The sequence below is a fragment of the Scyliorhinus torazame genome, chromosome 15 (assembly GCF_047496885.1).
Source record: "Scyliorhinus torazame isolate Kashiwa2021f chromosome 15, sScyTor2.1, whole genome shotgun sequence".
In the NCBI taxonomy this organism is placed as follows: Eukaryota; Metazoa; Chordata; class Chondrichthyes; order Carcharhiniformes; family Scyliorhinidae; genus Scyliorhinus; species Scyliorhinus torazame.
This window is the reverse complement of record NC_092721.1, coordinates 213,617,470-213,637,453: the sequence shown is the minus strand read 5'-3', so window position 1 is coordinate 213,637,453 and position 19,984 is coordinate 213,617,470. Positions and strand designations below refer to the sequence as shown.

At 53.1% G+C, this 19,984-nt stretch overlaps 1 protein-coding gene across 1 annotated transcript in view; it reads right to left on the bottom strand.

Moving 5' to 3' along the window:
- Positions 1 to 10,078, bottom strand: part of LOC140391352 (dynein heavy chain domain-containing protein 1-like) — a 225,875-nt gene extending 215,797 nt beyond the window's left edge. The window contains exons 1-2 of the mRNA XM_072475931.1: positions 9,953 to 10,078; positions 2,978 to 3,683 (exon numbers count right to left, since the gene is read on the bottom strand). Coding sequence (XP_072332032.1) covers positions 2,978 to 3,683; positions 9,953 to 10,040 — 794 coding nt within the window. The 5' untranslated portion in view covers positions 10,041 to 10,078. The remainder of the gene's footprint in view (positions 1 to 2,977; positions 3,684 to 9,952) is intronic.
- Between the last annotated feature and the right edge of the window lie 9,906 nt (positions 10,079 to 19,984).

Below are 19,984 nucleotides of genomic sequence, written 5' to 3'. Positions count from 1 at the left end.
AAACACACTCTCACTGTCAACAGACACACTCACTGTGAACACATACATACTCAGTGAACACACACGCACTCATTGTGAACACAGACACACGCACTGTGAACACACACACTCCCACTGTCAACAGACACACTCACTGTGAACACATGCACACTCACTGTGAACGCACGCACTCACTGTGAACACGGACACACTGACTGTGAACACAAACACACTCACTGTGAACACACTCACGGTGAACAGACACACTCACTGAGAATAGACACACTCACTGTGAACTCACACCCACTCACTGTGAACACAGACACACTCACAGTGAACACAGACACACTCACTGTGAACACAGATTCACTCCCTGTGAACACAGACACACTCACTGTGAACAGACACTCTCACTGTCAACACAGACACACTCACTGTGAACAGACACTCTCACTGTGAACACAGGCACTCTCACTGTGAACACAGGCAATCTCACTGTGGACAGACACACTCACTGTGGACAGACACACTCACTGTGGACACAGGCACTCTCACTGTGAACAGGCTCACTCACTGTGAACACAGACACACTCTCTATGAACACACACTCACGGTGAACACAGGCACACTCACTGTGAACAGACACACTCAATGTTAAGTAATGGGTTAAGAGACATTGCAATTAGTTGACTCATTTATGTTAAGTATCCATTAATTGACACTGATATGTAAAGGGGCTTCAGGTGGCCTCTGTCAGGTGATGTATAGTGAGAGATTTGTGCAAAGGCTGTTGGAAGGAAATAAATGTGTGTTTGTGAAAAATGAACAGAACTTTAGACTCTTCATATCACAGCAACTGAAACATCTAACGATCAATGTGAACACACACACACTCATTGTGAACACAGGCACTCTCACTGTGAACACATACATACACAGTGAACACACACGCACTCATTGTGAACACAGGCACTCTCACTGTGAACACACAAACACTCACTGTGAACACACGCACTCTCACTGTGAACAGACACACTCACTGTGAACACAGACACTCTCACTGTGAACACACACACGCTCACTGTGAACAGACACTCTCACTGTGAACACACAAACACTCACTGTGAACACACGCACTCTCACTGTGAACAGACACACTCACTGTGAACACAGACACTCTCACTGTGAACACACACACGCTCACTGTGAACAGACACTCTCACTGTGAACAGACACACTCACTGTGAACACAGACACATCCCTGTGAACACAGACACATCCCTGTGAACACAGACACGCTCACTGTGAACACAGACACGCTCACTGTGAACACAGACACTCTCACTCTGAACACAGCACTCTCACTGTGAATACACACATCCCTGTGATCACCGACACACTCACTGCGAACCGAGACACACTCACTGTGAACAGAGACACTCTCACTATGAACACACACACTCCCTGTGAACAGACACACTCACTGTGTACAGACACACTCACTGTGAACACAGACACACTCACTGTGACACACACACACTAACTTTGAACAGACACTCACTGTGAACAGTCACACGCCCTGTGAACAGACACACTCACTGTGTAGACACACACTGTGAATACAGACACACTCACTGTGAACAGACACATTCCCTGTGAACAGAAACACTCACTGTGTACAGACACACTCACTGTGAACAGACACACACTGTGAACACAGACACATTCACTGTGAACACAGACACACTCATTGTGAACACAGACACACTAACTTTGAACACAGACACACTCCCGGAGAACAGACACACACTGTGAATACAGACACACTCCTTGGGAACAGACACTCACTGTGAACACAGACACACTCACTGTGAACACAGACACACTCACTGTGAACACACACACTAACCTTGAACAGACACACTCACTGTGAACAGTCACACTCCCTGTGAACAGACACACTCACTGTGTAAACACACTGTGAATACAGATACATTCACTGTGAACAGACACACTGACTGTGTCGACACACACTCACTGTGAACACAGACACACTGACTGTGTAGACACACACACTCACTGTGAACACAGACACACTCACTGTGAACACAGACACATGAGTGCTAGATTCTGTGCAGAAGGACGCCATTTGGCCCATCAAGTCGGCAGCAGCCCTTGGAAAGAGCACCCTACTTCAGACCACGCCTCCACCCTACCCCTGTAACTCAGTAACACCACTAGGGGCAATTGTACTGTGGTAGGAAACCGGAGCACCCGGAGGAAACTCACGCACACACAGGGAGAAAGTGCAAACTCCGCAGACAGTCACCCGAGGCCGGAATTGAACCCGGGACCCTGGAGCTGTGAAGCAGCAGTGCTAACCACTGTGCCTCTCAAACATTCTGTCTGAACACAGACAGTCTTCCTGTGAATACAGACGTTCTCACATTAAAATGACACATTCGTGGCAGGAGAAATTTAAAATTGAGGTTGTGCTTAATTGGGAGGCACTGTGGATCGGTGACCTCATTGTCTTTTTTTGTTATAAATTGAATGTACCCAATTCTTTCTTTTTCCTAATTCAGGGGCAATTTAGCGTGGCCATCCACCTAACCTGCACATATTTGGGTTGTGGGGGTGAGACCCACACAGACACGGGGAGAATGTGCAAACTCCACACGGACAGTGACCCAGGGCTGGGATTGAACCCGCGTCCTCAGCGCTGTGAGGCAGCAGTGCTAACCACTGAGCCACTGTGCTGCCCAGTGAGCTCATTGTTAATGGACAAAATGGACTTTGCAGCAAGATTTTTTGGAGCCAGACTTGATAAATCAAATTTACAGCAGGGGGAATGAAGGTGTCCAGCGGGAATGTTATGGGAAACTAAAGTTGAGTATTAACTCGGGAATGGCTGAGGGTTTCAGCAGGTCGTGAGCTTGTCAAGTGCAGGTAGGAAGATACGGGACTGAGAAGTTGTACAGGAACACGTTACAATTACCTTTCTGTTTTGTTGTCGGCTGTCTCAGTTTGAGTCAACTTGTGCTTATAATCTCCGGTTAAATTGACTCGGAATGCCTTGGCCATTAGCCCCAGCTTAGACTGCCAGGCAGCTTCTAGTTGTGCAGTGCTGGCCCCGATAATGGCAACTGATTGATGGAGATCTGCAAAAGACAGCAGCTTCTGGTCTTGAATATCCTGCAGGCCTTGTTCCAGGAGAAAGGGACCACGCCGTGTGGCAAAGTGGGGCAACGGGGCATTGGACAGGAGCTCCTCTGGAAGTGGGGGCAAGCGAGGGCGGGCATCAATGTGGGTTCTGCCAGGCTTCCTGTTCTTTTCGTACAAAGGGGAAGTGTCTCTGGGAAAAGCTTTGCCCATTGCTCCCAGGATGTCGATCTCAGCGAGCTTGGCGCGGTTAATCTCGTAGTGATAATAGACGCTCTCAAGGTGACGCAGAAGCTGGGGTTTGCCACGCAGATAATTGCGGTACTGTGCGGTCAGGAGTAAAACCTCATACAGGTAACGCCACAAGCTCTTCCTGTTTGTTTTTATGACAGTGATGAAGGTATTTATTAGTTCAGCCACTAACAGATCGATGTCTGGACCATCAGGCTTCCTGCACCCCTGGATTCTGCTGTTCAGCCGCTGTCGGATGCTGAGGGCCCAGGTAGAAGCTCGATCACAGGGATCACGTCTGTCCATGGAAGCTGAAAGACAGTAATTTTACTCCTCATCCCAAAACCATCTCATCCATGAAATCCATTAATTGTGCCCCCCATTTAAACCCTCTGTCCAATAAGTTGCTCATTGTACTTCATCGCCTCACTCGCCTTACACAATCAGTTTGTCATTATCCCCAAAATTTGTGTCACTCGTTAATCCCAATATTATTTGTTCTATGAAAAGTAAATAAAATGCCTGGCTCCGAAACCTGCCAATCACACCGCCAGCCTGAGTGATGGGGAGCCACCGACCCCCCCCAGAGTTTCTGGGGTCAGGGCAAGGTCCAGAAAACATCAGTCATAAGAAATAAGAATTAGGAGCAGGAAGCGGCCATTGGGCCCATTCAGCCAGCTCCACCATTCCTGGTTGAACTGATGTGGCCTGAATTCCACTTTCCTGTCTGTCCCCCATAACCCTCGACTCCCGAATCCATCAAAACTCTGTCTAACTCAGCCTGGAATACACTCAATGACCCAGCCTCCACTGCCCTCTGAGGAAGTGAATTCCAAAGATTAACGGCCCTCAAAGAGAGAAGTTCCTCCTCATTTCTGTCTTAATTAGGACACACTTATTTTGAAACAGTGCCTACTAGCTCTAGATTTACCCACAATGGGAAACATTTTCTCTGTGAAGGGTTAATGAGACAATGAAGTTAACGATGATACCAAGTCAGATGACCAAGAACCTCAGACACAGAGTAGCCGGTGTACACTCTTGGATATAAATAGTTCTAAACAAATAATGTCTGGAAAAACTAAACTAAATACTGGCTACCTGGATCGGAAGATGTAGATTCCACATCAGTGGGATAAGAAATAACAAGGGGAAGAAGACACTGGTGGGAGAGCATAAAGCCCCCAAACAGGAGTTATTCTGTAGGACAGGGAATAAATCAGGAGATAATGAGGGCATTGCAAAAAGGCAGTTCTTTAATCACAGGTGTCTTTAATCTTCATGTGAATTGCGTAAAATAAATTGGCAGGATTAGCCATGAGGAAGAATTCATAGAGTGTATTCGGGACAGTTTTCTAGAACAATATGTTGTGGATCCAACCAAGGCACAGGCGGTTTGGGATCTGGTAATGTATAATCAGGCAGGTTTAGTAAACAATCTCAGAGCAAAGGATCCCTTGGAAACAGTGACCATAACATGGTAGAATTTAACATTCAGTTTTTTTTTATACGCAGAGGGTAGTGGGTGCCTGGAACTCGCTACCGGAGGAGGTAGTGGAAGCAGGGACGATAGGGACATTTAAGGGGCATTTTGACAAATATATGAATAGGATGGGAATAGAAGGATACGGACCCAGGAAGTGTAGAAGATTGTAGTTTAGTCGGGCAGTATGGTTGGCACGGGCTTGGAGGGCCGAAGGGCCTGTTCCTGTGCTGTACATTTCTTTGTTCTTTGTAGTTTGAGTGTGAGAAACATGGGTCAGAAACAACTGTGCTAAACTGAAATACAAAGAAATAATGGCAAAGTTGGCTGCAGTGGGCAGGGAAAGGGGTTTAGCAGGAAGGACGGATCAGCAACGGCAGACATTTCTGAAAATAGTTCGTGAATCACAACAAAAATATATCCCAGTCAGGAAGAAAGATTCTAGAAAAGGGATAAACCAACCATGCCAAGGAAGTGAAGGGTAGTATTAAACTGAAAGAAAAAACATAATGTGGCAAAGATTAAAGGTAAGCCAGAGGATTGGGAAAGTTTTTAAAACCAACAAAAGACCAAAAAAAGAGTGAGAAGATAAACAATGATGGTAATCCAGCAGTAAGATTAAACATTTTCAGGAGAATCGCACCCCTGTAGCAGATGTTTCAGAATATGATAGGCGAGGTCAAATCTGCATCCCCTCTGGAGCTGGACAGGGCCCACCGAACACTACGGCAGAAGCCTCAGCTGAACAAGCCACGTCAATCACTTATTGTTCACTTCCACAGCTTTAGGGAGAAGGAGTGGGTCCTAAGTGGGCCAAAGAAAACCGTGGGTAGACATGGGAGAGCACCTCGTGAGGATTTACCAAGATGTGGGAGCCAAGCTGGCCAAGGAGTGAACGGACAGCGAAGAAGGCAGGAAACCTTCACTGTAAAGCATGGACTCGGCTCCAGTTACTGTATTGGACACGTTGCTGTTTGTCATTTTTATCAATGACCTAGAGGAAGGCGCAGAAGGGTGAGTGAGTAAATTTGCAGACGACACTAAAGTCGGTGGTGTTGTCGACAGTGAGGAAGGATGTAGCAGGTTACAGAGGGACATAGATAAGCTGCAGAGCTGGGCTGAGAGGTGGCAAATGGAGTTTAATGTAGAGATGTGTGAGGTGATTCACTTTGGAAGGAATAACAGGAATGCAGAATATTTGGCTAATGGTAAAGTTCTTGGAAGTGTGGATGAGCAGAGGGATCTAGGTGTCCATGTACATAGATCCCTGAAAGTTGCCACCCAGGTTGATAGGGTTGTGAAGAAGGCCTATGGAGTGTTGGCCTTTATTGGTCGAGGGATTGACTTCCGGAGTCAGGAGGTCATGTTGCAGCTGTACAGAACTCTGGTACGGCCGCATTTGGAGTATTGCGTACAGTTCTGGTCACCGCATTATAGGAAGGACGTGGAGGCTTTGGAGCGGGTGCAGAGGAGATAAACCAGGATGTTGCCTGGTATGGAGGGAAAATCTTATGAGGAAAGGCTGATGGACTTGAGGTTGTTTTCGTTGGAGAGAAGAAGGTTAAGAGGAGACTTAATAGAGGCATACAAAATGATCAGGGGGTTAGATAGGGTGGACAGTGAGAGCCTTCTCCCGCGGATGGAAATGGCTGGCACGAGGGGACATAGCTTTAAACTGAGGGGTAATAGATATAGGACAGAGGTCAGAGGTAGGTTCTTTACGCAAAGAGTGGTGAGGCCGTGGAATGCCCTACCTGCAACAGTAGTGAACTCGCCAACATTGAGGGCATTTAAAAGTTTATTGGATGAACATATGGATGATAATGGCATAGTGTAGGTTAGATGGCTTTTGTTTCGGTGCAACATGGTGGGCCGAAGTGCCTGTAATGCGCTGTATCGTTCTATGTTCTATGTTCTATGATCTGTGTTTTCTGTGGATTGGGATGGTAGTTGTGATATCCTGTAGATAGTTTTTGATATTTGCTGATAAAATCTGTTTTTCTGTTTGTGTGAATAAAGGGGGATTTTCTTTGTGAAGTACAAGGTATATAGAATGGGGAGGGGGGTGCATATGGCCCCCATTGGAATTCTGTCCTGGTAAGGGACTGCATTCTGAAATATGTTTCATCCTCAAGGTGGGCAACATTGTCGTTTTTGTCCTGCCCGCCCCAGCAATAAATGAAGCTGGTAAACGGGAGTGAGATGGGGTGGGGGGGGGTTTGGATCCTGGGTTTGGTTTCAATTTGTATGGGTGGGTGCGATGTTCGTGGGAATTGGGGAGGGGAGGGGTTAGTTTACTGATGATTATAGGACTGATTTAGTTTTACTCTGAGGAGGGTGTGTGGCGGCCATCTTGCGTGGGCCCTTGACCTGTGTTTTTTGAATATTTACTGGGAAGTCCCTTTAGGTGGGAATGGCTGATTCCATGATGGGATGGCGGGGGGAGTGGAAGACCCCTGATTCGGTTGGTCACCTGGAATGTAAGGGGATTGGGTGACCCAGTGAAGAGGTTGAGTGTTTTCGCTCATCTAAAGAATCTAAATGCTGATGTGGTGTTCTAGCAGGAGACTCACTTGCGAGTTGGAGACCAGACTGCAGAAGGGGTGTGTAAGCCGGGTGTTTCACTCAGGCTTTGACGGAAGGGCTCGAAACGCTGTAATTCTGATCAAAACGGGTCCCTCTATCAGTCAGTCGGATCATTGCGTGCACTAATGGGAGATACATGGTGGTCAGTGAGTCATTAATGGTGCTGGTGAATGTCTATGCCCCTAACTGGGATGAGGTGGCATTTGTACAAAACCTGTTGGGATCCATCCTGGATCTGGATACGCATCAATTGATTCTTGGCGGAGACTTCAATAGTGTGCCGGATCCTAAAATGGACCATCTAGCCCTGGAGGGAGAAGGAGTTCTCATTCTTTTCACACATACATGGAATATGCTCCAGGATCGATTGCTTTTGAATGGGTAGATCCCTACTCTCTTGGTAAAAAACCCCAGAATATTTGGCAATAATACTTTCTGACCATGCTCCACACTTTGTGGATTTGGTCTCAGAGATGGATAGTGGTAGTGACTGGTGGGTGTGATTTTGGAGGTGAATCGCCGGGATTCAGATAAGCCAACCCCTGAGGTGTAGCAATTAGGAAGCAGCTGCAAACACAGTTGGATCTGGTGTCCACAGGGAAGGCAGTGGGCCAGCTGCGGTGCATGAGGGGAGTGGTTTATGACTGCAGGGAGAAGGCAGGACCGGTAGCACAGTGGTTAGCACTGTTGCTTCACAGTGCCAGGGTCCCGGGTTCGATTCCCAGTTTGGGTCACTGTCTGTGCGGAGTCTGTCTGTGCGGAGTCTGTACGTGCTCCTCGTGTCTGCGTGGATTTCCTCCGGGTGTTCCAATTTCCCCCCCACAAGTCCCGAAAGACGTGCTTAGGTGAATTGGACATTCTGAATTCTCCGTCCGTGTACCTGAACAGGCGCCGGAATGTGGTGAAGAGGGACTTTTCACAGTAACTTCATTGCAGTGTTAATGTAAGCCTACTTGTGACAATAAAGATTATTATTATTCAGGATACAAACTGAACCTGGGGAGGGGAGCCTCCAATCTGGAGGTGTTGCCTTTTTGTCTTGCGAGGTAGCTTCCTTTATCTGGGCATCCGGGTGGCCCATGATTGGCCTCCGCTTCATGGGTTAAATTATACAAGTCTGGTGAGTAGAGTTAAGTCAGATCTGCAAAAGTGGGATATCCTTCCGCTGGCCCTCGTTACGCTGAACATTCTCCCAAGGGTTTTGTTTTTGTTTCAATGCCTCCCTAAATCGTTTTTTGCCAGGATTATCAGGTTACTGATGACTTTTATTCGGGATGGGTAAGTCACCAAGAACCCATAGGGTGTTCCTTCAGAGGGACCGGCAGTCCGGGGGTCTGGCATTATCCAACTTGCTCTTTTATTACTGGGCGGCAAATAGTGAAAAGGTGCTGGGGTGATTGGGAAGCCGAATTCCATCTGGGATCGGATGGAGGAGGGTTCGGGGGGGTTCGGGTTTATGGATTTTGGTGACAGTCTCGCTCCCGCTCTCCCCAGGGAAGTATTCCTCGAACCAGGTAGTGATCTCTGCTTCCCAGATATGGAAGCAGTTTAGGCAGCATTACAAACTGAGCTCCCTGTTGCTATCGGCCCCCACCTGCGTCAATCATTTGTTTGATTCACCTAGTCTGGATGTGACATTTGAGTCGTGGAGGAGAAAGGGCCTGGGGAGCTTTGGGGATCTGGGAGAGGCGATATTTTCTGGCCTCAATGGGAGACTATTTCAAATATCTCTGGGCGGATCATGTCAATGGAGGGAGGTTCGCTGGACCATGTGAAAGCAACGTGGGTGGGGGGGGGGAGCTCGGTCCTATTCTGAATGAAGAGGTGTGGTGTGAGGTCCTTCGCAGGGTGAACTCCGCTTCCTCCTGCATGTGGCTCAGCCTGATTCAGCTCAAGGTGGTGCATAGAACTCATCTAATCAGGGCAAGGGTGAGTGGGTTCTTCCCGGCAGTGATGGACAAATTTGTGTGGTTCTCTCAGGGGCCCACTCACCACACCCACATGCTCTGGTCATGCCCAAGGATGGTATGCTTTTGGGTCTCCTTCTTGAACACCATGTTACCGATTCTAAATATGGATCTGGAGCCTTGTCCATTGGTGGCCATTTTCGGGGTGTCGGACTGGCCGGGGCTGCAGACCGGGGTGAAGGCAGACATTCTGGCCTTTGCCTCGCTGATAGCCTGGAGGCTATCTGTGTGCCTTTGTCCTTACATTATACCGTGTAACATTGGTTATGTTGTTAATGTCCTGTTTGTAATAACTCAAATATTTATTGAAAATATATTTTTTAAAGATAGTTGAAAGGGATTATTTTACAGGGCTCAGGTGAAAGAGAGGGGAGAGGAGGATTACTTGTATAACTCTTTGAAAGACATAATGGGCTGAGTGGTCTCCATCTGAGTTGAATGATTCTGTGACTCTATCAACACCCCAATACTGTCCAAGTTTAGATGGCATGTAATGTCTGTCATGCCCATGGTACACTGGACAATGCAGAGTGAATTAACGTACCAGCACCAATGAGCTCCGAATTCTCTGCGACTGAGATTGAAGGTAATTTGTCCTGGGTCAGTGAGGGTGCATCGTCTGCGGAAGCCATGATTATCAACGGTCAGCAATTCAACTGGAACAGTGCACGATTTAGCAATCTGCAAGTGAGAGAGCACAACATTATCCGATGGCACTTAAACTGTAACTCAGAAAATCAGGAATACAAACACACCAAACACAACGGTAAAATCACATGAGTCAGTGCCGCACTGTCAGAGGGTCAGTACTGAGGGAGTGCTGCACTGTCAGAGGGTCAGTACTGAGGGAGTGCTGCACTGTCAGAGGGTCAGTACTGAGGGAGTGCCGCACTGTCAGAGGGTCAGTACTGAGGGAGTGCTGCACTGTCAGAGGATCAGTACTGAGGGAGTGCGGCACTGTCAGAGGGTCAGTACTGAGGGAGTGCTGCACTGTCAGAGGGTCAGTACTGAGTGAGGGCCGCACTGTCAGAGAGTCAGTACTGAGGGAGTGCGGCACTGTCAGAGGGTCAGTACTGAGGGAGTGCTGCACTGTCAGAGGGTCAGTACTGAGGGAGTGCTGCACTGTCAGAGGGTCGGTACTGAGGGAGTGCTGCACTGTCAGAGGGTCGGTACTGAGGGAGTGCTGCACTGTCAGAGGGTCAGTACTGAGGGAGTGCCGCACTGTCAGAGGGTCAGTACTGAGGGAGTGCCGCACTGTCAGAGGGTCAGTACTGAGGGAGTGCCGCACTGTCAGAGGGTCAGTACTGAGGGAGTGCCGCACTGTCAGAGGGTCAGTACTGAGGGAGTGCCGCACTGTCAGAGGGTCAGTACTGAGGGAGTGCCGCACTGTCAGAGGGTCAGTACTGAGGGAGTGCCGCACTGTCAGAGGGTCAGTACTGAGGGAGTGCCGCACTGTCAGAGGGTCAGTACTGAGGGAGTGCCGCACTGTCAGAGGGTCAGTACTGAGGGAGTGCCGCACTGTCAGAGGGTCAGTACTGAGGGAGTGCCGCACTGTCAGAGGGTCAGTACTGAGGGAGTGCCGCACTGTCAGAGGGTCAGTACTGAGGGAGTGCCGCACTGTCAGAGGGTCAGTACTGAGGGAGTGCCGCACTGTCAGAGGGTCAGTACTGAGGGAGTGCCGCACTGTCAGAGGGTCAGTACTGAGGGAGTGCCGCACTGTCAGAGGGTCAGTACTGAGGGAGTGCCGCACTGTCAGAGGGTCAGTACTGCGGGAGTGCCGCACTGTCAGAGGGTCAGTACTGAGGGTGTGCTGCACTGTCAGAGGGTCAGTACTGAGGGAGTGCCGCACTGTCAGAGGGTCAGTACTGCGGGAGTGCTGCACTGTCAGAGGGTCAGTACTGAGGGAGTGTGGCACTGTCAGAGGGTCAGTACTGAGGGAGTGCTGCACTGTCAGAGGGTCAGTACTGAGGGAGTGCCGCACTGTCAGAGGGTCAGTACTGAGGGAGTGCCGCACTGTCAGAGGGTCAGTACTGAGGGTGTGCTGCACTGTCAGAGGGTCAATACTGAGGGAGTGCCGCACTGTCAGAGGGTCAGTACTGAGGGAGTGCTGCACTGTCAGAGGGTCAGTGCTGAGGGAGTGCTGCACTGTCAGAGGGTCAGTGCTGAGGGAGTGCTGCACTGTCAGAAGGTCAGTACTGAGGGAGTGCTGCACTGTCAGAGGGTCAGTACTGAGGGAGTTCCGCACTGTCAGAGGGTCAGTACTGAGGGAGTGCCGCACTGTCAGAGGGTCAGTACTGAGGGAGTGCTGCACTGTCAGAGGGTCAGTACTGAGGGAGTGCCGCACTGTCAGAGGGTCAGTACTGAGGGAGTGCTGCACTGTCAGAGGGTCAGTGCTGAGGGAGTGCCGCACTGTCAGAGGGTCAGTACTGAGGGTGTGCTGCACTGTCAGAGGGTCAATACTGAGGGAGTGCCGCACTGTCAGAGGGTCAGTACTGAGGGAGTGCTGCACTGTCAGAGGGTCAGTGCTGAGGGAGTGCTGCACTGTCAGAGGGTCAGTGCTGAGGGAGTGCCGCACTGTCAGAGGGTCAGTACTGAGGGTGTGCTGCACTGTCAGAGGGTCAATACTGAGGGAGTGCCGCACTGTCAGAGGGTCAGTACTGAGGGAGTGCTGCACTGTCAGAGGGTCAGTGCTGAGGGAGTGCTGCACTGTCAGAGGGTCAGTGCTGAGGGAGTGCTGCACTGTCAGAGGGTCAGTACTGAGGGAGTGCTGCACTGTCAGAGGGTCAGTACTGAGGGAGTGCCGCACTGTCAGAGGGTCAGTACTGAGGGAGTGCCGCACTGTCAGAGGGTCAGTACTGAGGGAGTGCCGCACTGTCAGAGGGTCAGGACTGAGGGTGTGCTGCACTGTCAGAGGGTCAGTACTGAGGGAGTGCCGCACTGTCAGAGGGTCCGTACTGAGGGAGTGCGGCACTGTCAGTCAGTACTGAGGGAGTGCCGCACTGTCAGAGGGTCAGTACTGAGGGAGTGCCGCACTGTCAGAGGGTCAGTACTGAGAGAGTGCTGTACTGTCAGAGGGTCAGTACTGAGGCAGTGCTGCACTGTCAGAGGGCCAGTACTGAGGGAGTGCCGCACTGTCAGAGGGTCAGTACTGAGGGAGTGCTGCACTGTCAGAGGGTCAGTACTGAGGGAGTACTGCACTGTCAGAGGGTCCGTACTGAGGGAGTGCCACACTGTCAGAGGGTCAGTACTGAGGGAATGCTGCACTGTCAGAGGGTCAGTACTGAGGGAGTGCTGCACTGTCAGAGAGTCAGTACTGAGGGAGTGCTGCACTGTCAGAGGGTCAGTACTGAGGGAGTGCCGCACTGTCAGAGGGTCAGTACTGAGGGAGTGCCGCACTGTCAGAGGGTCAGTACTGAGGGAGTGCTGCACAGTCAGAGGGTCAGTACTGAGGGAGTGCTGCACTGTCAGAGGGTCAGTACTGAGGGAGTGCTGCACTGTCAGAGGGTCAGTACTGAGGGAGTACTGCACTGTCAGACGGTCAGTACTGAGGGATTGCCGCACTGTCAGAGGGTCAGTACTGAGGGAGTGCCGCACTGTCAGAGGGTCAGTACTGAGGGAGTGCTGCACTGTCAGAGGGTCAGTAGTGAGGGAGTGCCGCACTGTCAGAGGGTCAGTACTGAGGGAGTGCTGCACTGTCAGAGGGTCAGTACTGAGGGAGCACCGCACTGTCAGAGGGTCGGGACTGAGGGAGTGCTGCACTGTCAGAGGGTCAGTACTGAGGGAGTGCCGCACTGTCAGAGGGTCAGTACTGAGGGAGTGCCGCACTGTCAGAGGGTCAGTACTGAGGGAGTGCCGGACTGTCAGAGGGTCAGTACTGCGGGAGTGCTGCACTGTCAGAGGGTCAGTACTGAGGGTGTGCTGCACTGTCAGAGGGTCAGTACTGAGGGAGTGCCGCACTGTCAGAGGGTCAGTACTGCGGGAGTGCTGCACTGTCAGAGGGTCAGTACTGAGGGAGTGCGGCACTGTCAGAGGGTCAGTACTGAGGGAGTGCTGCACTGTCAGAGGGTCAGTACTGAGGGAGTGCCGCACTGTCAGAGGGTCAGTACTGAGGGAGTGCCGCACTGTCAGAGGGTCAGTACTGAGGGTGTGCTGCACTGTCAGAGGGTCAATACTGAGGGAGTGCCGCACTGTCAGAGGGTCAGTACTGAGGGAGTGCTGCACTGTCAGAGGGTCAGTGCTGAGGGAGTGCTGCACTGTCAGAGGGTCAGTACTGAGGGAGTGCTGCACTGTCAGAGGGTCAGTACTGAGGGAGTGCTGCACTGTCAGAGGGTCAGTACTGAGGGAGTTCCGCACTGTCAGAGGGTCAGTACTGAGGGAGTGCCGCACTGTCAGAGGGTCAGTACTGAGGGAGTGCTGCACTGTCAGAGGGTCAGTACTGAGGGAGTGCCGCACTGTCAGAGGGTCAGTACTGAGGGAGTGCTGCACTGTCAGAGGGTCAGTGCTGAGGGAGTGCCGCACTGTCAGAGGGTCAGTACTGAGGGTGTGCTGCACTGTCAGAGGGTCAATACTGAGGGAGTGCCGCACTGTCAGAGGGTCAGTACTGAGGGAGTGCTGCACTGTCAGAGGGTCAGTGCTGAGGGAGTGCTGCACTGTCAGAGGGTCAGTGCTGAGGGAGTGCCGCACTGTCAGAGGGTCAGTACTGAGGGTGTGCTGCACTGTCAGAGGGTCAATACTGAGGGAGTGCCGCACTGTCAGAGGGTCAGTACTGAGGGAGTGCTGCACTGTCAGAGGGTCAGTGCTGAGGGAGTGCTGCACTGTCAGAGGGTCAGTGCTGAGGGAGTGCTGCACTGTCAGAGGGTCAGTACTGAGGGAGTGCTGCACTGTCAGAGGGTCAGTACTGAGGGAGTGCCGCACTGTCAGAGGGTCAGTACTGAGGGAGTGCCGCACTGTCAGAGGGTCAGGACTGAGGGTGTGCTGCACTGTCAGAGGGTCAGTACTGAGGGAGTGCCGCACTGTCAGGGGGTCAGTACTGAGGGAGTGCGGCACTGTCAGTCAGTACTGAGGGAGTGCCGCACTGTCAGAGGGTCAGTACTGAGGGAGTACCGCACTGTCAGAGGGTCAGTACTGAGGGAGTGCTGCACAGTCAGAGGGTCAGTAGTGAGGGAGTGCCGCACTGTCAGAGGGTATGTACTGAGGGAGTGCTGCACTGTCAGAGGGTCAGTACTGAGGGAGCACCGCACTGTCAGAGGGTCGGGACTGAGGGAGTGCTGCACTGTCAGAGGGTCGGGACTGAGAGAGTGCCGCACTGTCAGAGGGTCAGTACTGAGGGAGTGCCGCACTGTCAGATGGTCAGTACTGAGGGAGCACCGCACTGTCAGAGGGTCGGGACTGAGGGAGTGCTGCACTGTCAGAGGGACAGTACTGAGGGAGTGCTGCACTGTCAGAGGGTCAGTACTGAGGGAGTGCCGCACAGTCAGAGGGTCAGTACTGAGGGAGTGCTGCACTGTCAGAGGGTCAGTACTGAGGGAGTGCCTCACTGTCAGAGGGTCAGTGCTGAGGGAGTGCCGCACGGTCAGAGGGTCAGTACTGAGGGAGTGCTGCACTGTCAGAGGGTCAGTACTGAGGGAGTGCTGCACTGTCAGAGGGTCAGTACTGAGGGAGTGCTGCACTGTCAGAGGGTCAGTACTGAGGGAGTGCCGCACTGTCAGAGGGTCAATACTGAGGGAGTGCCGCACTGTCAGAGGGTCAGTACTGAGGGAGTGCTGCACTGTCAGAGGGTCAGTGCTGAGGGAGTGCTGCACTGTCAGAGGGTCAGTGCTGAGGGAGTGCTGCACTGTCAGAGGGTCAGTACTGAGGGAGTGCTGCACTGTCAGAGGGTCAGTACTGAGGGAGTGCCGCACTGTCAGAGGGTCAGTACTGAGGGAGTGCCGCACTGTCAGAGGGTCAGTACTGAGGGAGTGCCGCACTGTCAGAGGGTCAGGACTGAGGGTGTGCTGCACTGTCAGAGGGTCAGTACTGAGGGAGTGCCGCACTGTCAGAGGGTCAGTACTGAGGGAGTGCGGCACTGTCAGTCAGTACTGAGGGAGTGCCGCACTGTCAGAGGGTCAGTACTGAGGGAGTGCCGCACTGTCAGAGGGTCAGTACTGAGAGAGTGCTGTACTGTCAGAGGGTCAGTACTGAGGCAGTGCTGCACTGTCAGAGGGCCAGTACTGAGGGAGTGCCGCACTGTCAGAGGGTCAGTACTGAGGGAGTGCTGCACTGTCAGAGGGTCAGTGCTGAGGGAGTACTGCACTGTCAGAGGGTCCGTACTGAGGTTGTGCCACACTGTCAGAGGGTCAGTACTGAGGGAATGCTGCACTGTCAGAGGGTCAGTACTGAGGGAGTGCTGCACTGTCAGAGAGTCAGTACTGAGGGAGTGCTGCACTGTCAGAGGGTCAGTACTGAGTGAGTGCCGCACTGTCAGAGGGTCAGTACTGAGGGAGTGACGCACTGTCAGAGGGTCAGTACTGAGGGAGTGCTGCACAGTCAGAGGGTCAGTACTGAGGGAGTGCTGCACTGTCAGAGGGTCAGTACTGAGGGAGTGCTGCACTGTCAGAGGGTCAGTACTGAGGGAGTACTGCACTGTCAGACGGTCAGTACTGAGGGAGTGCTGCACTGTCAGAGGGTCAGTACTGAGGGAGTGCCTCACTGTCAGAGGGTCAGTACTGAGGGAGTGCTGCACGGTCAGAGGGTCAGTACTGAGGGAGTGCCGCACTGTCAGAGGGTCAGTACTGAGGGAGTGCTGCACTGTCAGAGGGTCAGTACTGAGGGAGCACCGCACTGTCAGAGGGTCGGGACTGAGGGAGTGCTGCACTGTCAGAGGGTCAGTACTGAGGGAGTGCCGCACTGTCAGAGGGTCAGTACTGAGGGAGTGCCGCACTGTCAGAGGGTCAGTACTGAGGGAGTGCCGGACTGTCAGAGGGTCAGTACTGCGGGAGTGCTGCACTGTCAGAGGGTCAGTACTGAGGGTGTGCTGCACTGTCAGAGGGTCAGTACTGAGGGAGTGCCGCACTGTCAGAGGGTCAGTACTGCGGGAGTGCTGCACTGTCAGAGGGTCAGTACTGAGGGAGTGCGGCACTGTCAGAGGGTCAGTACTTAGGGAGTGCTGCACTGTCAGAGGGTCAGTACTGAGGGAGTGCCGCACTGTCAGAGGGTCAGTACTGAGGGAGTGCCGCACTGTCAGAGGGTCAGTACTGAGGGTGTGCTGCACTGTCAGAGGGTCAATACTGAGGGAGTGCCGCACTGTCAGAGGGTCAGTACTGAGGGAGTGCTGCACTGTCAGAGGGTCAGTGCTGAGGGAGTGCTGCACTGTCAGAGGGTCAGTGCTGAGGGAGTGCTGCACTGTCAGAGGGTCAGTACTGAGGGAGTGCTGCACTGTCAGAGGGTCAGTACTGAGGGAGTTCCGCACTGTCAGAGGGTCAGTACTGAGGGAGTGCCGCACTGTCAGAGGGTCAGTACTGAGGGAGTGCTGCACTGTCAGAGGGTCAGTACTGAGGGAGTGCCGCACTGTCAGAGGGTCAGTACTGAGGGAGTGCTGCACTGTCAGAGGGTCAGTGCTGAGGGAGTGCCGCACTGTCAGAGGGTCAGTACTGAGGGTGTGCTGCACTGTCAGAGGGTCAATACTGAGGGAGTGCCGCACTGTCAGAGGGTCAGTACTGAGGGAGTGCTGCACTGTCAGAGGGTCAGTGCTGAGGGAGTGCTGCACTGTCAGAGGGTCAGTGCTGAGGGAGTGCCGCACTGTCAGAGGGTCAGTACTGAGGGTGTGCTGCACTGTCAGAGGGTCAATACTGAGGGAGTGCCGCACTGTCAGAGGGTCAGTACTGAGGGAGTGCTGCACTGTCAGAGGGTCAGTGCTGAGGGAGTGCTGCACTGTCAGAGGGTCAGTGCTGAGGGAGTGCTGCACTGTCAGAGGGTCAGTACTGAGGGAGTGCTGCACTGTCAGAGGGTCAGTACTGAGGGAGTGCCGCACTGTCAGAGGGTCAGTACTGAGGGAGTGCCGCACTGTCAGAGGGTCAGGACTGAGGGTGTGCTGCACTGTCAGAGGGTCAGTACTGAGGGAGTGCCGCACTGTCAGGGGGTCAGTACTGAGGGAGTGCGGCACTGTCAGTCAGTACTGAGGGAGTGCCGCACTGTCAGAGGGTCAGTACTGAGGGAGTGCCGCACTGTCAGAGGGTCAGTACTGAGAGAGTGCTGTACTGTCAGAGGGTCAGTACTGAGGCAGTGCTGCACTGTCAGAGGGCCAGTACTGAGGGAGTGCCGCACTGTCAGAGGGTCAGTACTGAGGGAGTGCTGCACTGTCAGAGGGTCAGTACTGAGGGAGTACTGCACTGTCAGAGGGTCAGTACTGAGGGAGTGCCACACTGTCAGAGGGTCAGTACTGAGGGAATGCTGCACTGTCAGAGGGTCAGTACTGAGGGAGTGCTGCACTGTCAGAGGGTCAGTACTGAGGGAGTGCTGCACTGTCAGAGGGTCAGTACTGAGGGAGTGCCGCACTGTCAGAGGGTCAGTGCTGAGGGAGTGCCGCACTGTCAGAGGGTCAGTACTGAGGGAGTGCTGCACTGTCAGAGGGTCAGTACTGAGGGAGTGCTGCACTGTCAGAGGGTCAGTACTGAGGGAGTGCTGCACTGTCAGATGGTCAGTACTGAGGGAGTACTGCACTGTCAGAGGGTCAGTAGTGAGGGAGTGCCGCACTGTCAGAGGGTATGTACTGAGGGAGTGCTGCACTGTCAGAGGGTCAGTACTGAGGGAGCACCGCACTGTCAGAGGGTCGGGACTGAGGGAGTGCTGCACTGTCAGAGGGTCGGGACTGAGGGAGTGCCGCACTGTCAGAGGGTCAGTACTGAGGGAGTGCCGCACTGTCAGATGGTCAGTACTGAGGGAGCACCGCACTGTCAGAGGGTCGGGACTGAGGGAGTGCTGCACTGTCAGAGGGACAGTACTGAGGGAGTGCTGCACTGTCAGAGGGTCAGTACTGAGGGAGTGCTGCACTGTCAGAGGGTCAGTACTGAGGGAGTGCCGCACAGTCAGAGGGTCAGTACTGATGGAGTGCTGCACTGACAGAGGGTCAGTACTGAGGGAGTGCCTCACTGTCAGAGGGTCAGTGCTGAGGGAGTGCCGCACGGTCAGAGGGTCAGTACTGAGGGAGTGCTGCACTGTCAGAGGGTCAGTACTGAGGGAGTGCTGCACTGTCAGAGGGTCAGTACTGAGGGAGTGCTGCACTGTCAGAGGGTCAGTACTGAGGGAGTGCCGCACTGTCAGAGGGTCAGTACTGAGGGAGTGCTGCACTGTCAGAGGGACAGTACTGAGGGAGTGCTGCACTGTCAGAGGGTCAGTACTGAGGGAGTGCTGCACTGTCAGAGGGTCAGTACTGAGAGGGTGCTGCATTATCAGAGGTTCAGTACTGAGGGAGTGCTGCACTGTCAGAGGGACAGTACTGAGGGAGTGCTGCATTATCAGAGGTTCAGTACTGAGGGAGTGCTGCGCTGTCAGAGGGTCAGCACTGAGGGAGTGCTGCACTGTCAGAGGGTCAGTACTGAGGGAGTGCTGCGCTGTCAGAGGGTCAGTACTGAGGGAGTGCCGCACTGTCAGAGGGTCAGTACTGAGGGAGTGCTGCACTGTCAGAGGGACAGTACTGAGGGAGCGCCGCACTGTCAGAGGGTCAGTACTGAGGGAGTGCTGCACTGTCAGAGGGTCAGCACTGAGGGAGTGCTGCACTGTCAGAGGGTCAGTACTGAGGGAGTGCTGCATTATCAGAGGTTCAGTACTGAGGGAGTGCTGCGCTGTCAGAGGGTCAGTACTGAGGGAGTGCCGCACTGTGAGAGGGTCAGTACTGAGGGAGTGCCACACTGTCAGAGGGTCAGTATTCAGGGAGTGCCGCACTGTCAGAGGGTCAGTACTGAGGGAGTGCTGCACTGTCAGAGGGTCAGTACTGAGGGAGTGCTGCACTGTCAGAGGGTCAGTACTGAGGGAGTGCTGCACTGCCAGAGGGTCACTACTGAGGGAGTGCTGCACTGTCAGAGGATCAGTACTGAGGGAGTGCTGCACTGTCAGAGGGTCAGTACTGAGGGAGTGCTGCACTGTCAGAGGGTCAGTACTGAGGGAGTTCCGCACTGTCAGAGGGTCAGTACTGAGGGAGTGCCGCACTGTCAGAGGGTCAGTACTGAGGGAGTGCTGCACTGTCAGAGGGTCAGTACTGAGGGAGTGCCGCACTGTCAGAGGGTCAGTACTGAGGGAGTGCTGCACTGTCAGAGGGTCAGTGCTGAGGGAGTGCCGCACTGTCAGAGGGTCAGTACTGAGGGTGTGCTGCACTGTCAGAGGGTCAATACTGAGGGAGTGCCGCACTGTCAGAGGGTCAGTACTGAGGGAGTGCTGCACTGTCAGAGGGTCAGTGCTGAGGGAGTGCTGCACTGTCAGAGGGTCAGTGCTGAGGGAGTGCCGCACTGTCAGAGGGTCAGTACTGAGGGTGTGCTGCACTGTCAGAGGGTCAATACTGAGGGAGTGCCGCACTGTCAGAGGGTCAGTACTGAGGGAGTGCTGC